The 18617-nt window shown below is 37.3% G+C and overlaps 1 protein-coding gene across 2 annotated transcripts in view; it reads left to right on the top strand.

Annotated features, from left to right (window-relative positions):
- Positions 1-18060, top strand: part of SLC13A1 (solute carrier family 13 member 1) — a 54322-nt gene extending 36262 nt beyond the window's left edge. The window contains exons 7-16 of one of the 2 annotated variants that reach the window (XM_009563575.2): positions 81-147; positions 649-809; positions 5262-5381; positions 7000-7098; positions 7187-7288; positions 13351-13454; positions 14339-14448; positions 15131-15292; positions 16209-16346; positions 16447-18060. In XM_009563575.2, the coding sequence (XP_009561870.2) occupies positions 81-147; positions 649-809; positions 5262-5381; positions 7000-7098; positions 7187-7288; positions 13351-13454; positions 14339-14448; positions 15131-15292; positions 16209-16346; positions 16447-16590 (1207 nt within the window). In that variant the 3' untranslated portion in view covers positions 16591-18060. Of the gene's footprint in view, positions 1-80; positions 148-645; positions 810-5261; positions 5382-6999; positions 7099-7186; positions 7289-13350; positions 13455-14338; positions 14449-15130; positions 15293-16208; positions 16347-16446 lie in introns of both variants that reach the window. The other variant, XM_054059087.1, reaches the window with a different exon arrangement.
- Positions 18061-18617: the final 557 nt, after the last annotated feature.

Raw genomic sequence — 18617 nt, 5'->3', positions numbered from 1 at the left:
TTAATTTTATAAATTCTGTTCGAAGAAGTCATCTAAATATAGTATCTCTTTATTGCAATACATACCTTTGTTTTTTCCAGATGTGACAACAGTGTGGGAAGTACTGTGTGCACAATTGAAAATGAAAACGAAAAAGAAAAGGAGCAGGTACTTAAGATGTCTTTTTTTTAATGCACCTAATATGTGTAACATAGTTTTAATTGAAGTCTCCCTGCTAACATGGCTCAGTTAGCAATGAAGATACTTTCATGCGAATAAGATATATATGTTTAGATACCCGTATACATAGAGTTTCCTTACTTAGTTATTTCATTAGTTCTTTTGAACTCCTAGTATATTTTATGCAAGTTAAACCACTCTCACCAGACAATAAACTCTATATATCTGGTCTATACATATCATTATATGTAAAGGAAGTTCTTGTGCAGAGAATGAGACTGCTCAACCAAAGTACTTCAGGATTTGACTCTCCCTTCTTTTCTTTTGCATAAATAACCAGTACCTCTGTAACAGCAAACCAAGCCACAGAGCACATGACTATATTGCCATCAAATTGTGTGGCTGTTCTGGGACATCCTTGAATGCTATTTGTGCACTTGATAATGGAACCTTCCTATATATTAATTGGTGTATATTCTTTTTAAGCAGAACCTTCCACCTGCTGAAACAGGGGGAAAAAGCAAGAAGGACAAATACAGTGGGGTTTTCAAAGTGATGTGCTTATGTGTTGCTTATTCTGCTACCATTGGAGGGCTGACCACAATCACAGGAACATCTACTAATTTGATTTTTGCTGAGCACTTCAATACGTAAGAGACTGCACTAAATTATTTTTATTCTTTTAATCAGAATTTTAACTGTTCTTTCTGTAGTTCTGACATAGTTCCCCTACAATACACCAGAAACCTTACTCTTTGATTTGTTATTATTTGATTTTATTACTTTCTTTCTTTGTTATTTTTTTAAAATAGATAAAATGGTACTGCAGGTTTGTATTTGCCTTACACTGGAAAAGGCTATAAGCGATCATCCAACACATGCAAAAAGATGACCATTCTTTCGTTAAGTACTACTTTACTCTTTGAATAGCTGCACAGAAAAAGATGGGTTTATCTGAGAAGGAAAACACTACTTAGCATGGATATGGCAAGCACTATCTGGCCTTAAGGGACTGTTATTCATTTCTAAGTACAGCAGGAGCTAAGCTCAAGCCTACTCAGTAAAGAGCATCATGAGACTTTCAGGAAGCTATACTTAGCGCATTGTTGAAATGAGGAATTTATGTCTATTAGTCAAAGAAAAAGCAAATAATTTCAAACCAGTCTGAAACTTTGCATTCAATTGAATATTTCAGTTTGAGTCTATTAAGAACATTCTTTAATATTCTTTTCCTTTTCCCTCTAGAATTCCTTTGAAAAGAAAATTGGCAGATTTCATTCTAAAGCTTTTGAAAAACTAGTAGTTCTTGATGAACATTTTTTTCTTCTGCAAACTACTACTGTAAAATACAATCCTTTTATTATCCTCTGCCCATGATTCTGTATTGCCAATAGCAAAATAGTGATAGACCAGTTACCGACAGATTTTCTTCCAACCTGTGCTCCATGAATGGATGAAATTTGGCTTCAGCATGCTGCTAAAGAGAACTGAAGTGGTACAGTCTGTAAATCAGCCTGTGCTAAGAGAATAGAAACAATGGAAATAGCATAGAAATTATAACAGAATGCCTGTAATTGGGGCCAAAGAACTACACAGGGCAGACTATGGCATTATAAATCCTTCAGACTTAAACTTTCAAATGTGTAAGCATTTCTGGTTCAAGCAGGCTTAGGAGCCAAGAAGAATCCAAGATTGATTACCAGGGATTCTTGTTCATTTCCCTGCAATTGTAAGAAACTTGAAGAAAACTGGCTTGTAGCTGGTTTTTCAGTTTGTCTTAGCTGTTAACAATCTCTTCAAGAATGCACAAGCAGATTGTTGTTCTCCCCCTGAGTCTTCACTCTCTGCTAGGAGCATGGGCTCTACATGGAGCACAGCATGTGTAATCCAGTTTTATACCCCACAAGGATTTTGTTTAATCTTTACACAACCGCTGAGCCTAATCCTTAACTTAAGATGAATCTACCATCTAACTGTGCAAATATTTTTATCTTTAACTGTCTTGCTTCCCCTCTCCCTAGAGGCCACATTTGTATTTATGCCCTATCTGAAGTGGAAATTGACCTTTTAGTACAACTTGGACACATTTGCAATCTACCATCATGTATCATAAGCACCTGAAGAGAGGACAACTCAGCAGAAGAGCTATACATACAGTGTTTTCCTGGGTTTCCCACTCAGTGACAAAATACTTAAAATGGCACTGTGAAATTCTATATCCCTTTTATCTGCCAGTTTTCAGTGTTAAATAAGCTGAAATTAGTGTTTACTCTTCTTTCTTTCCCTCTTTTTCATTTGTCACATGAAGGGGAAGGCAGTATATCCATGTTAGCACTGGGGCCTGTGTGTTGCTGGGAACGCTCAGCCCGCAGCTGGTTTAGGACAAGCAATTCTGCTGTGATCCACAGGGCAGAATCATTCCTGCCAGTTCGACCAACTTCCATAAGGGCTCCTTTGTAAGACAAATTTGTTACTGATCTTCTCAGAGTTACTTTGTTCTTTAATTGTAGGCAAAGAATATACACAGCTGGAGGGCAGGGGGTGGAGGAAAAAAGAAAGGTATTGGTTAACACATGAAAAGGAGGTAGTGCCTGCTGGTAGCTAAGTATTAGTCTGCCCAGCACTGCCCATAAGGTGCCCAGAAGTCTTTACTGGCCAGGGGGGCATCTGTGAGAATGAGATGGGTTGGTCCTCACTGTTTCCTGGAACAGCTCCTTGGTGATGCTAAGCCTATTTCTTCTGACTCCATATTTTTTTTCCTGTAGTATTTTATCCCTTTCCATATCTGTGTTTCCTCTTCGAGGTGCTGCAGAACTCCATGTCAGTTATCCCACACTTGCAGTTTCACTTACCTAATCTTACATAGTTCTGCTATGGAGACTTTTTCAAGCTCTTTCCCACACAAAGCAGTTTCTTTGGCGCTGCGAGCCAAAATTCTCAGCTGGACCATATTAGAGCAGGGTATGGGTCCACAGAGTGAGACAAAGGCTATGAAGAGGTTAGAGAGAGAAAGGATTACAAGACCACACTGAGTCAAGAAGAAAACTGAGTTTTCCTATGCTTGAGGAAGAGTAAATCCTTCAACTAAACCTTTGGTTTTCCCATCAGACTAACTGACAGGTTACTAAATTTCATTAATTCCATTTTGGTTTCTAACTGTGATCTTCCAAAATGAAGGAACTAAACTTTGTCAACATTGTACTATTTTCTACCTAAGCAATTTTATAAAAAGTCGTAGAAGGAATAATCTTATGTGGACTTGATCTATGAACAAAATTTGTTGGGATTTTATTGGAAAGAGCTTATTTTTATGGACACAGGATCACCATAAAATAAGGATTATTCAAATTAATCACACTTTTTCATTTTCCAAAGGAAATAGGTCTGGGAAACAAATAGTTCAGTGTGGCCTATCCATCCTTGCCTCAGGCAAGATCTGTAGAAGAAAATCCAAAAATAGCAGATAATCTAGCTAGCACTGTGTAACAGATAATTTTTTAAATCATTTAAAGTGATCACCCAGTCTACCTGAAGAGTATTTGCTCTGGAGATGAAGAATCGCTAACTTTAATATTAAGATTACAAGAAATATTTACCTATATATTCAGTGCTGCACAAACTTACTGTGAAATCTAAATACAATACACTGATATTCTCTAACGGAAGTTACTCTTTAATATAAAGTATTCAAGAGCCTGTTTTATTGTTCATTAAGGAATTATAACACATAATTCAGGAAAGGAGATCATAAACAAGTCATGAAATCTTAAGTCATTGCTATGCTAATGTTAGTATTTTCCTGTTTTGGCATTTGTACATTTAAAAACCTATGTGGCTAACCAAGTAATAAAAGATAAATAGCCATGTGATCAATAAATTAGGTACAATAGCACAATGCCTTTTCTGACTCCAATTTCACTGTCTCATCACTATGTACAGTTGCAGTTTAGAACACCATCTCAAGAAGTTAGTAGTAGTAGTGATTCAGTCCCAGCTGGCACTTAAATTGCTAAATATGTAAGCATTATAATAAACATACAACAATCCTAGAATTTGTACAATACTTGAGAAAGCATTTATAATAAGTATTTACTTCCTTGAAAACCTTTGTGACCATCAGAATTCCCTTTCTTCTAGCAAGGCCTGAAATATAAAAGATGGGCTAATAATTGAAAATAGTCATTATAGCCTCTGTCTTGACATTGTGACTTCACTTCCATCTGACTTTTGCATCACGAAGGAAAGATATTCAAGGAGGCTAAAATTTTCTCACCTTCAGCGTGAAAAGCTCTCTTAGTAGAGCTGGAGGAGCTCAAATGAAGAATAATTTCAGTTCACAAAGTAAATTGAAAACCAGGATTCATTCACCTGGTCTTTTAGCCTTTCTGACATCTATCTGACATTTCTTTCAGAAAGCTGAAGCCCGTTTCTCCATTTCTTAAATGCACAGAGTAGAGATAGTTCTGGTTGAAGAGTCCACATCTGTAAACAGTAGATTAAGAGAGCCTCAAAGAGCCAAGGTGACAGGAAAGAAAATCCAGTTAAGATATTAATGTTGCTCCCTTTCCTGGAAATTAGTAATTATTTTGTTTCTAAACAGTTTTGAATCCTTTATGGAACCTTAAACAATAGAAGTCTCAACATTGTCTTCACCGTTGTCTTCTAAATTCATTGGAGATTTTTTCTCTATTTTTTCTTTATTTTCTTTCTTTTTTCTTTCCTTATTTTTTCTTTTTCTTTCTTTATTTTCTTTTGCCAAAGTCTCAAATAACCGCTTTTCTTCATGTTCTATTTCTATGTAGTCCTAACAGTCCTTAATGCTATGAGTGGCCCTTTCTTGCCCTCTGAACTTGGAGTAGGCACTGCTAGTTTGGTAACAGATCCCTGGACCTGTTGCTGATCCAGTGCTCGAATGACTGGCACAGCTATCTCCTTTAGTGGTCACGATGATTGGGAACAAGACAGGAGGATGAGGCAAGAGAACGCCAGAGGCCACCTCATGCAAGCAAGAAACATTCTCTTGCAGCAGGGTTTTCTGGCACTTCTCACAAGTCTTCATTCTTTTGCAAAGCTCAACTGAACAGTTTTTTATTTTCATCCAGGCGTTACTCATCTTGCCAGTGCATCAATTTTGGATCCTGGTTTATCCTTTCCATCCCCATCACAGTCATTATTTTGGTGCTCTCCTGGGTCTGGCTGCAGTGGCTTTTCCTTGGGTTCGAGTGAGTAAATGTTGTAATGAATAAAACTAAATGTCAATGATATAAGATATATTTTGTACCACGAGTAAATATTTCACCTAAGTTTAACAGGCATAACAGGAAGATAATGCAGCAACAGTGCTTTTGTGCACTTGATTGGTATGGCTGTGTCCCTGGCTGGGAGAAGACTATTCTAAAATAAAGATCTTTGACTATGCAGCCCGAAGTTGAAAGTCCATGTCACAAATTAGGTTACTCATTCTTTTAGAATATATAGACATCATCATTAAACAGTACACATATGCACAACAGAAGAATACTGAAATGTTATATATTTTGGTTTAAGACTAAAAGATTTACGGTGAATATGTTGCCCTTTACTAGCATCAGGGATTGCTCGAATACTTGAGCAGTTTTTGTGATATAAACTGGATAACTATATTAGTAAATGTGAAGTAAAAACCTTCCACTTTTGAAAAATTTATATGTGGTGGTGTCCTGGATTTGGCCATGATAGGGTAACTTGCTTCAGCTTTTCCTACTGACCTGCAAACAAAAGGACAGGGAGTGCATGGAAAGCTGGGAGTGGTTGCAGTCAGGACAGCTGGCCCAGGCTGACCAAGAGGGTATTTGATACTGTACGATGTCATGCTCATAAACTGGGAGAGTTGGCCAGAGAGTGGGGGTTGCTGGTCCATAATGGGCTGGGAATCAGGTTTTGGGTGGTGGGTACTTGGATCGTGTATTGCTTGATATTGCTTGTATATCCTTATAGTATTATTATTGTTATTATTTTTCTCTTCCTTTGTTATTCTATTAAACTGTCTTTATAGCAACTTGCTACTTTTACCTTTTTCCTTCTGATTGTCCTTCTCACCGCTCTGTGGGACAAGCAGTGAGTGAGCAGCAGTGCGGTACTTAATTGCTGGCTGGGGATAAGACATGACAGGTGGAACGGTGGGGATTTTTTCCCTCAGAGCTGTGTTTTTAAGGTTTTGGAGACAACGATGCTTCTTTGGGGCTGATTCTTCAAAGCCTACTTCTCCGTGAGTTCACTAATATCTGTAAAGGAGGACATCTGTCTTTCGCAATTGCAAAGCTATGTATCACACGGGAGATGAAGAGTGAGAGTGTCTACTCCTTAGCAGACTTAAAATCACCCCAAACAGAGCACTTCATGTGTGAACATTTATTGATTCATTTTTTGTTGATTGTTTTGATAAAGTTCTTTCTAACACTGTGTAAGGGTCTTACTGATCAGTAAGCAGACTACTCATACGATGCAAATTTTTAATTACAAAACAAGGTAAAGCAAAGTCATAGATGTCTTTCATTAAATAGCCAGTTTATGTATTTGATTGTTTCAATTAGTTTCCGTGACTAAAGCTTCATCCTTCCTGGGTAAACGAGCAAGTCAACAACAGGATACATTTCGTTGCTGCCTCTGCCAATGTCCCGTTCAGCTCTGTTGATTAATTCCAATATGCTCAGTTTGGTTTGTGATAACAAAGCATGAGACACTGCATTGTAAAGGGAAAATTTTACTTTTGTAAGGTATTATTGGTAACCAGAAAGGTTGAACTTTATTTTGTGGATATGCTGTTAATTCAATGCTCAATGTTGCTGATTTATATTCCAGTTTTAAAAACATGTTCAAGTGTGGCAAGAAGAAAACACCTAGAGAAGAGGCCTCAGCACAGGTGATTCAAGAGGAGTACAAGAAGCTTGGAAGGATGAGGTATGTCAAGCTATAGATATTCAAACAAAAGCAAGTAAATTGAAGTGTGAGTTCAGAATATTTATAAGCCATTCTATTTCTGCTCTAGCTACCCAGAAATTGTTACACTTATCCTATTCATTCTAATGACCCTGCTGTGGTTCACCAGAGAGCCTGGCTTCATCCCAGGATGGTCTTCACTTTTCCCAAAGTAAGTAGTCTTTCTGATACACCAGAAGGAACCGTACTGTATCTTAACGACATACCTTCTTTTCTTCTCAGTTAAAAAACCAACCAACCAAACTTACAATATTTCCAAAATGTTCCAGGCTGAAGTTGTTGAAAACTGTTGTAGTCTGTACAGAATGGGCAAACTCCAGCAATTTCATAGATGTATCTGTGCAATATCTGAACAGCGCTAAGCCCTTTACAGGATAAAATAAAGTGCTTCCTCAGCAGGATTATGCCTAGTTTTTAGATTTGATCAAGTGAGGGAGAATGAATCATGATTAATATTACAGTATCCTAGTTCCTCAGCATATCTACAGTTTCAAGAATAAATCTTTAGTTAAAAGTTTTTGATCTACTGCCCTTAGTGACAGTGAAACTTGTGTGCATACTGGGAAATATCCCTTGCTCTGACAGCTCTAATAATTAATGAAATAAATTACTATCACTTCATACATAACTCTCTCTCAGTGTCACAGTTCAACTAATCACCAAAAAGCCAGAACTGTTCAGGAGCTAATACATTTTTATTTTTTCGCCTTCAACTTGATTTTCAGTTCCTGAGAACTTATAATACAATGATATCTCCTGTTCTCTTGCTGCAATTACTGTTATTTCAGTCCTGTTCTGTGATAAAGGTCTGAGTTTTTCTCTGGACTACTAGGAAGTAGCTGCAGGACTGGGAGGAGCAGGACTTTGTGCTGTTTAGGCCCTTCTGGATTTAATATTTATTACTGGATGGGCCAAAGGCCAGTACTGGACTTCGATTGTAATTTTTCTTTTTTTTTCCTGTGTGCCTGAAATAAATGACAAGCAAACGTGCATCCATTGTGCCTCCTTTCTTTAAATATACTCCCACCTTTTATACACACACACATGCACTAGTGTTCTGCCAGAAAGTCCAGTATAGAATATTACAAGAAATATTTGTAGATCTTTGAATATTTAAAATGTAAAGAAAAATTATTTTGTGTAAAACAAAGCATTAAAAAGTGCAAGAAAAACTAAGATTGCTTTAAAATTATGTTAAAATTGGCCATCTAAGCAATTAGGCTGTCTTTGTTTCTCTTTGTTCTTCATATTAAGATTTAGTGCTCATCGAGGACCATTCAATGAGATATATCTGGTATTGAAAAACAGACACTGAAAACACCCTTTCAAATTTGGGACTTAGGGCTCAAATGGTTTATTTCAGTCCAGAGATTCCCATTTTCCTGTTTGAAGTTGTCCGCTTTCTGTTGTCTGAGGATTTTGTTCACTGGCAGGGAAAAGCAGAATATTCTCATAATAAGCATAGTTACAGGTTCTACACAGTGATGTTAATTTTTTGAGTCCCTCTAATGTTTTCTTTGCAAGAAAATGCAATAATGTGTCATGTCACCTTAAGGTGAATCACATTATGGTTTGGGTGAGGTAACCTAAAGTGAAACAAAGGTTCTGTTACTGCCTAACAAAACCTTTAAGTGGAAAGAAAGCTTTCCTTACTGTTTAGACCTCGCCTATTTCTACGTAGTTTTAATTTATCAATCAATTGCATTAATTAGCATAAAACCAGGCAATTGTTTTTTTACTTTCTGAGCAACAGAAAACTTCTCAGCTACGGTACCTGAGTGGGGCACGGAGCCAGCACAGGTACTGCTGGAAGTACTATGAGTCATCTTCTTTGAAGAAAACAAAGAAGAAAACAGGAAAAAGAACTCAAACACAAAGAACTCTGTTTCTGTCAGTGGTTACATTGCACTCATCACTGTGATGTCAACAAGGCTTCTAGCAGTGCACAATCTGCCACTTACATCTCTTATGCAGCTGATTTCTAACACTTCTGTGTACAAAATTGTCCAGTGTTTTGGATTTAAGTATACTGGTAGGGTTGTGCACGACTTCCTTAAGTTTATGCTACAGGAAACAACTGTAAGCAAATATTCTCTGCCGTCAGAAAACTGACTTCTTATCAGAAACCTGATAGTATGTATTTTGTGCGGAATTTATTCCGGTCTCAAGCCAGCCTTGGGGAACTTCTGCCACCTACAAAATGAGCTTTGCCCTTAGAAAAAGCTGCAATGACAGAGCTATAAGTAACCTTGAGACCCTCTAATGGCCTGTGGGTGCGTCCTATTAGGTATGATTCACACTACTCCCAAGGTCTTACACCAGACAGTCTCTCAGTTCATTTGTTCTAACAGGCTGAAGATCAGAAGAGCTACATTGTTCTGTGTTAAGCCTGCTATAGATTTATTTTATTAGAACATGAATTCCCAGAAAGCAACCAGGCTTGATATCAGGGTGGCAAAGCACAAGTTCCTCAGATTTAGAATTTGCTGCTTTTCTTGATAGTCCTGAGGGATAATCATCTCTGTTGCCAAACTAAGCAAGACAAACTCACAGTTTGTTTTTTGTCTAAGTATAGCTTCTAGCCATCTGTTTTTGTGTTTCCCAGCTGGATTAAGAACTTTTCCGTGATAGGTGCTTTAAGGATGTACTGATCTAGTTTAATTCTATTGAATTACAAGCTTGGTTTTGACAAACTAAGTAGAATGCTCAAAGTTTTACTTCAAGAAGCAAATTCTCACCAGTCTCACCACACATGTCCATGTTCTCAGCCTGTTGTGTGCATCATCATGAGTATCCTTTTGAAATACAGACAATGAATATTTTTTTGAAATCCCAGCAGAAATATTGACATTTAATGATGATAACACCCCAATTTTTAAGGATTACTTTTTGAAATGTTAGCCAATTTTTAATCCATGTTTGTGCCATATCAGGATTGAGTAGATCTCATAGTAAAGCAGCATTATCAGATGCCTTTCAAATATAAATTACTTTACCAGTTAATTATTCTTGAGAAAGTTTTGTAAATCTATTAAAGACTAATCCTTTATTGTGCCCTGAGCCAGTGTTGCATCCCTCTGGAGGGAGACAGCAGGATGTTTTAATAAAAGTTTTATAATACTACAGAGAGCAGCACAGAGTCGAAACACTTGTTTCCCTCCCATCTGTTGACAGCACAGGAACACGCATCATTTCTGTTACAGCAGTTTCATTCCATGTCCTGGTCTGGCTCCAGGCTGTAGAGTATTGGATTCAATTACTGGAGTTTCAAACTGACCTTTGGTGAGGACTTGATAAACCTTATAAGAAACAGAAAGTTCAACACGGGGCTGTAGATGATAACAGCTGATGTATGCAAGGTGGCCTTCCCTCACACCTCCTCAGATTGTCTGAGTGTATTCTTTCTTTTTTTCTGCATGTTTTATTCCTTTCTTTACTTCCACTACAAGGCCACTGTGTACTTTTGTCCACAGGCCTGTTTTCTATAATGATGTCAGTTGTAGTCATTGTGGAATCTCCTTAAACAACAGCTTTTTGCTTCCTTATAGGACAATCAGATTTGCAGTGTTATGAGCAGATAGATGCTGTGTATGAAATTGTATTACAGCTTGGATAAACTGACTTTGAAAAATGTTCATCCTAGAATTTGTTAATGATTGAAAAGCTTTGGAAGCCATGTGTGTTTTCATAATAGGATGTTGTGTGTGTTTTCATAATAGGATGTTGTGTGTGTCCCAAGCAGGTTTTCTGGGAATGGTGTTTTGGATCAGGAATACTAAGTGTTTGTGTGCACCTCCCTAGTTTAACAAGGGGATGTGCAAAGTCATGCACCTGAGGAGGAAGAATTCCAGGCACCAGTGAGCACTGGGGGCCACACAGCTGGAATGAAGCTTGGTGGCAAAGGACCTGGGGGTCCTGGTGGACATCAACATGAACATGAGCCAGTGATGTGCCCTTGCTGGAAAGAAGGCAAATGGTATCTTGAGCTGTTAGGAAGAGTGCTTCCAGCAGATTGAGGGAGGTAGTCCTTCCCCTCTGCTCATCGCTGGTAAGGCCACAACTGGAGTGCTGCATCCAGCTCCGGGTTGCCCGGTAGTAGACATGGATGTACTGGAGATCAACAAAGATGACTAATGGACTGGAGCACAGGCATCTTGCCAATGTTTAAAAATACCTGGGAAGGTGTAAAGAGCATGGAGCCAGGGTCTTTTTGGTGGTGTCCAGTGACAGTAGAAGAGGCAATGAGCACAAACCGAAACATAGGGGGTTCATCCTGAATATTAGGAAATGCTTTTTACCTGTGAGAATGACCAAGCACTGGCACAAATTACCCAGTAAGGTCACGGAGTCTCTGTTTTTGAAGATATTCTAAAGCCATCTGGATATGGTCCTGGGCAACTGTCTCTGGGTGACTCTGCTTGAGCAGGGGATGTGGGACCAGGTGACAACCAGAGGATCCTTCCTACCTCAACCACTCTGCAAAGAGGCAGCTGCCTAGAAGAAAGTGGTAGTATGAATTGTTTCTGTATCTAAATCACGCCTTCCTTGAAAACTCGTAGCAAGTCTTAAGTTAGTGCTAGACAAGATGCTAGAGGAAGAGATTTTCTGCACTTTTATCCCACTGCGTCTCGTCCTGGGCTAAAGGTGATATATAGGCAGAATCCTCTGCTTTAAGAAACCATAACAAAATGATAAATTGTTTCTTAAAAGTATTTTCTGTGCTAGCAAACAATAGGAAGCAGGAGATAGAATATATTAGAAGACGACTTCAACCTTATGTCAGCTCAGTTTTGTGACAGTATTAGCTAAAATTATGCCGGCTGCAGTGTCAATGTGCTATGCATATTTTGAATCTCACCTAACACTGCTGTTAAAGCAAAGGGATCTATCAGATTGTACATTTGTAACATGTAACTAGGAGTTGATTTTTCCTTTTCAGTGAAAAACCCTGATTTAGTATAAAGCCTTAAGCTGCTGGGAAGATCTGCTGGGAAGTAACGTTTGTTCCTACTGTAGCTGCATATGCAGACATTCATGTGAAATGAGGCTGAAGTAAAATATTTTGGAATATTAGTTCAGGAAAATTTACAGAACATACAGAAAATAGAAAAAAATAATAGCAAAGCTTAAGAAAACGTTGGGTTTAACTTCCTCCAGCAAAATTATTATTAATTTGAATTACTGTCTTGACTGAAATAAGACAAATTGGGATATGTCGCCACCTAACAATGTGTAACAGAGTCAGATGGATCTGTTAAAATAGGCCTAGAGATCAGCTCTCCACTTTACCTGATCTTGGGGCTATTCTGTACAAATTAGAAGAATATTGGATCAGTTAAACAAACAGTAGTGCAAGCATTTTTCAAGCACTGGAAATGACCAAAATAAACATGGCTCTTGTGTCTATGACCCTAGTAGTGACAGCTACAGTAGGGTGGTAATAAAGCTTTACTGCCTTCCCTTAGCTACAAAAGCATCATCCTTTGTACGTACGTACAGTGCTCTTAAGCCGAATGGACTGAATCTATTACAGTTGGAATGAATCTATTACAGAGCATATTAAAATTGTTAAATTTAGCGTTGAACTGTGAAAATGAGTTGTTTGAGCATCACCTATTCCCAAACATTATTCTTCCCCAGCTTATTTCTGTGTGACAAAATAACACATCCTTACTCAAGATGCTTATTTATTAATTTAGGGGGCTTACAGCTAATATTTCTACAGATGTGATGAATTGACATTGACTGGCTGTGAGATGCCCATCCAATTATTCTCTCACACTTCCTCTTCAACAGGATAAGGGAGAAAAAAAGTCAAAATGCTTGTGGGTCAAGATAAAGTTAGTGAGATCCCTTACCAGTTATTAACATGGGCAAAACAGACTTGATTTGGGAGAAATTAATTTAATTGCCAATTAAAAGTAGAGTTGGATGGCAAGAAGCAAACACAAAATTAAAACACATTTCCCTCACTCCCTTTCTTTCCAGACTCAACTTCACTCTTGACAGTTCCTGACTCCTTTACCTCTTTCCACTGCACTGAGTGGTGTGAAGGGTGAGGAATGAGGAATAGTCATCAGTCCATAACAGCTTCTTTCTACCCCTCCATTCTTCTCCTCAGTTTTTTTCCCCCTTCTCCTCTCTCTCCCCTTCCCTACAGTCTCCTCTGACTGTATATATTTATGTGTTTTTCTCTTGTTAACTTTTCCTTAGGTATAAAGGCTATGCTACAGATTCAACAACTGCCTTAGTGATAGGCATCCTGTTCTTTATTATTCCAGCAAAAACATTGTCTAAGACTTCAAACGGAGAAAACAGTTGAGTATATTTTGATGTGGATTTTACTATAATAAGGTATCTAAAATGAAATCATAAATATAACTTCTTGCACTTGTTAGAGGAAGGTTGTTGAATACTAATGTTTCAATCTTAATACAGGATGATATCTTGCTGGGATGTAAAGCATCCCTGGCCTGGAAGTCAGTGCCAACAGTTAGGCATGTGAGCAGCAGGAGCTAGTGCTGTGTAGAAACCTAACTACCTGCAGCCAATGACCGCCAATGGAGACCACCTTTCCATTGACTGCAGTGGGCACTGAAAGGGACTGCGTGCAGCAGGGCTGAGTTTATTTTTTGAAAATGTTACTGCTCATTTAAGGTACTCTATAAAATTCATCCTGGCAAATGAGTCTATTCTCATCTAATTTTTCCCCTTAAAAATGGAATTTACCCTGAGTATAACTCCAGTTTGTTCTCTTTATGCATTTAATTTTGCTACTGAAATCAATGAGATCTGGGATTCACAGAGAATGCAAGATCAGAACATAAATGAGCCTAAGTGAAAGAGCATTTGCTCAGCAGTCTGTCTGAATAGTGCAGTTTTATTGAGTAAATTAAACTCATTGATTCACACAGCTATCTTCCACTTAGGGAAGGAGGGGAGAGGGGCCAATGCTCCACTGGTGGAAACCGTTGTATCTTTATTGTCTTCAGGCTGTGATATTTTTCTCCAGCTATGAATCTGTCCCAGGAAATGCAAGTAGTTCTTGTCATAGATTTTCTTCATGTTATAATGATTAAGTTTTGCCTTTGAATATTTCCTGAGCACTTCATCACAAAGATTGTTTCAAGATATTTTTCAATATATTTTTATATGTTGATTGAGGGGGTGTTTTGTTTTGGTTTTATTTTTTTTTCTCTAGCTGTTTTTGGTTACACTCCACTGATTACTTGGAAGGAATTTCAGTCATGCATGCCCTGGGAAATAGCTATTCTTGTTGGTGGTGGATTTGCACTGGCAGACGGCTGTGAGGTAACACAATTTATAGAAGATACTGAACAATTAGCATAACATACATCAGGAACAATTCAGACATACAGTGAAATCACAGTTATTCTTTTGTTTCAGCAAGTTATTCTGTAGCAATATTAGATGTGATAAATGTGACAAATATTTATGACATTCAGAAAGCAGATTTACAAAAAAAGGAGTTTGCTTTGTCTTCAAAGACTATGCACAATGATGGCTACTGTTTGTTATTTAATTTAAACCTGATGGTGGTAGAAGTCATGCAGACACATTGTTTCCAGAGCCTCAGGGTTAATGCCTCATGTCACTAAGGTACCTCTCACATGGAACCCTGCTGACTACTTCAGTAAATCAGGCAGGTTTTAAACTGCCTGATTAAACATAAACTCTGGTTATGAAGCCTGGTACATGCATTACAGTTTTCTGATTATGACTCCTCTAAACACCGTAAAGGTGCAGATATAAATAAACAGAATATAGTTTGCATGGGCTCCCACAGGACACGATTGAATCAGAAAAATGTTTAAATGTATGTGGCAGGAATATGGAAAATATTTCAGATTTTTTTCCCTTTTATACAAATACTTCACAATTAGCAGATGAGTAAATTTCTGTTCTATAACATTTATTAAATTCTTTTCAGTTATTTGTTAAACTTAATAATATTATCATATTCCTTATGCAGGTTTCAAAACTTTCTGAATGGGTAGCAAGTAAATTGACCCCTCTAGGATCATTACCCTTGTGGCTGATTATCCTGATATCATGCCTTATTGTCACTTCAGTAACAGAAGTGGCCAGCAATCCAGCTACCATTACGATATTTTTACCCATACTGTCTCCTTTGGTGAGTATAACACAGGTTGTTTTTTAATCAGAATCTGTTCTACCATCTATGTAATAACATAACTGTTCAAAAAAAAGCAGTTTTTAAAAGTTTCCATAAAATACTTCATGCCTTTTTCTTGCTGTGCTGTGTTGAGCATTGTATATGTCATCGTTCTGAAGCTTTCTTATAAGAGATGCTTAAAATTTTGTAAAATTAGGTGAAAGTTCAACACAAATCAATGCTTTTATTCATATTTGTGAAGCCCTTAAAAGGACAGCTCTCTTAGTCTTCCTTCAGGACCACATCTTCAGCAAAATGGTTAATGCTGCAACTTTTAAGCTGCCACCAAAGAGAAGAGAGAGCTAATAAACCTACTCAACACTTAATTCTCATTTCTTCTTTCCTTAGTTCACTTGTGTCCTTTCTGCTCATCATCTTTATCAAAACACTCAGTTCTTTCTTCTTCTTCAGAACTTAGTGATCAGCTTCCGTGGTGTAGATTTTCCTCTTGGCCAGCCTAGAAGCATACTAATACCCTTTTCCTCTCTTACAAAGAAACCTCGGTCATCACTACATTGAATCACTCCTATGTATTATATACAATTTCAATTTTATCTTCCTTCTTGTGGTGTTTTGCTTTCAGTGTCTGCGCAGTGCCCACACGCTTTGCAATAGTCTTATTTTATGGACTCCACTACAATTAAAAAAAAACAGACGTGAATTTAAGTTTCAGTAGCTATTCTGTATTAGAATCACCTTTTCTCCTCTGAAGCATTCCCAGATATAATCTTAAAAATGAGTTATCAGTAAAGGTTATTTCTCACTATTTAAACTGGCAATTCAGTTCACAGTTTGTTGTAATATAAGACTTTTGTATCTATGTATTTCATTTGGCAAATGTGTCCCTTGACAGCTGTTCTCTGTTTTGTGATAGGCTGAAGCCATTCATGTGAATCCACTTTTCATTTTGATACCTGCTACCTTGTGTACTTCCTTTGCATTCCTGCTTCCTGTGGCAAATCCAGCCAATGCTATAGTATTTTCATACGGTCATTTAACTATTATGGACATGGTGAGTTTTGAGCAAAACTCCCTGAATGGGATTTTTAGCATTTAAAAACTTTCTTTAGTGTCTTGATGTGAGTTTCTGCTTTCTTTTTCTTCTCCTTTAGGTGAAAGCTGGTTTGGGCATTAATATCATCGGAGTTGCTGTAGTTATGCTGGCAATCATGACGTGGATAGTGCCTATATTCGATCTCTATACTTACCCAAGCTGGGCACCAGTCATTTCTGCTGCAAATAGCACTGGGTTGTGAAAAAAAAAAATAATCCTGAGGATTAGGTTGTATTGCTTTTGTTTCTTTTTATTTCCATTGAGATGTGGTGAGTCATTGAAAATGCTTTTTGTCACCACAACAACAGGAATCCACATTACTATAAGTGCCGTATTTTACAGTCCTAGAGACTGATGATCCAGTCTGAGCGTCTGATCAGGGAGAGCGCTGTACTTTCTCAATATCATAAAGTTAGATCAAGTTTCTAATCTAGTTCAGCTAGTCTGAATGTTTATATCTTCATGTTATGAAGGAAAAACCAAACATGCGTAGCCATTATCACTGGCAGTTCACCCCCACTCTCAGGGTAGTGGAACAATGAGATTTAGATTTTATAATTTCAAATACCTATTATGACTATTACTTTGGTGATGTTGTCCAAGAACATATTTGTTTTCTCTTTTCTAGACTTAAACATTGTTTGAAATGGTGTTGTTCACAAACGAAAGATCAGACAGGGGATTGTCTTGAACACACAGTTTACAGACCTGTCAAAAGTGCACAGAAAATGGAGAAGAGTAGTATGACCACTTATACAGCACTTTATCTGTTAAGCACCTTGTAATCTGGAAGGAGAATATGTACTTAAGTATATTTTTAGTCTACATCCTTCCAGGACCTCACTGAAACATGTTGTTATTCTTGTCTTTTAGCATTATTCTGAATAGACATGTATTGATAGATCTGAGTTGATTTGTATAAATGGAGACTAATTTATTATCATACCTTTCTGCCAAAAATAGAGATATATCCCCCCTTGATAAATGAAAGCACAAGATAAAATTCTGAAAATGTGATGCTCAATGCATCAATCAGGACTGCAGTGCGTCTTCACCAGGAGGCTCATGATTTCTACAGGACAGGTGGCAGTTAAGGTTTCTAGACTGTGTTAGAGTAAATACAAACCAGTGCAATGTAGTAGGAAGGGAAGGTTGAAATTCAAAAATATCTTCAAATAATGATGTTTTATATGGTTGTTACATGTTTTTCACTGTAAGGACTACAGTGTTGTTCTTTTCACCTGTTGGGAAGGCCTGTGACAATCTGTAAAGAGCATTTAGTTAATAGTCTGAAACAAATCTGAATATATTTATCTTGGGTCACTCCCTGGGGCGCTTCTATGATGGCTGTAAACCTTAAACTGTCTTTTACAGATACTGTAATTTATCCTAACAACAGCAACAAAGAAGTACTTTTGGTTTTTTTGATTAGATGGTTCACATCTATTTTTATAGTGCATATTTAAAGTAGAGATGTCATGACTTCTAAAATGCCAGAACACAGTGTACAGGATTGTTGTACATGTAGTTTGCTTCCATTAGCTACTGGTTGCAGATTCTGCTGCAATTAGTTACAAAACAAGCACTTTTTCTTAATGATTATGTTTTTGTCTAAGTAATTGTATCTGTACGTGCCACCACATTTTTCAGCCTAACTGAGGCTGGTAGGCTGCTCTCTCCTTGGGATGGCTACCTCCTTTTTCTTTTTCTTTTTCTTTTTCTTTTTCTTTTTCTTTTTCTTTTTCTTTTTCTTTTTATTTTTCTTTTTCTTTTTGTTTTTCTTTTTCTTTTTCTTTTTCTTTTTCTTTTCATTTTTCTTTTCCTTTTCCTTTTTCCTTTTTCTTTTTCTTTTCCTTTTCCTTTTTCTTTTTCTTTTCCTTTTCCTTTTTCTTTTCCTTTTCCTTTTTCTTTTTCTTTTCCTTTTCCTTTTTCTTTTTCTTTTTCTTTTTCTTTTTCTTTTTCTTTTTCTTTTTCTTTTCCTTTTCCTTTTTCTTTTTCTTTTCCTTTTCCTTTTTCTTTTTCTTTTTTTTCCAGTTTTTATACTGCGCTTGGCAAAATAGGGCTATGTTTGTGAATAGGCCAATCAGGAGCCACCACTATACAAATAACATTATCTCCTGCAGTAATGATTATGGTTAGAGATGTAGCACTTTGCTAAATGAAGCCTCTAACTTATCAGGTACTAGAGGGAAATGCTTATGCAAGTAGATAATCCAATAGGCACATCTT

The sequence above is a fragment of the Cuculus canorus genome, chromosome 1 (assembly GCF_017976375.1).
Source record: "Cuculus canorus isolate bCucCan1 chromosome 1, bCucCan1.pri, whole genome shotgun sequence".
NCBI classification, from domain to species: Eukaryota; Metazoa; Chordata; class Aves; order Cuculiformes; family Cuculidae; genus Cuculus; species Cuculus canorus.
Note: the sequence above shows the minus strand (reverse complement) of the source record. Positions and strands in the feature narration are given on the sequence as shown.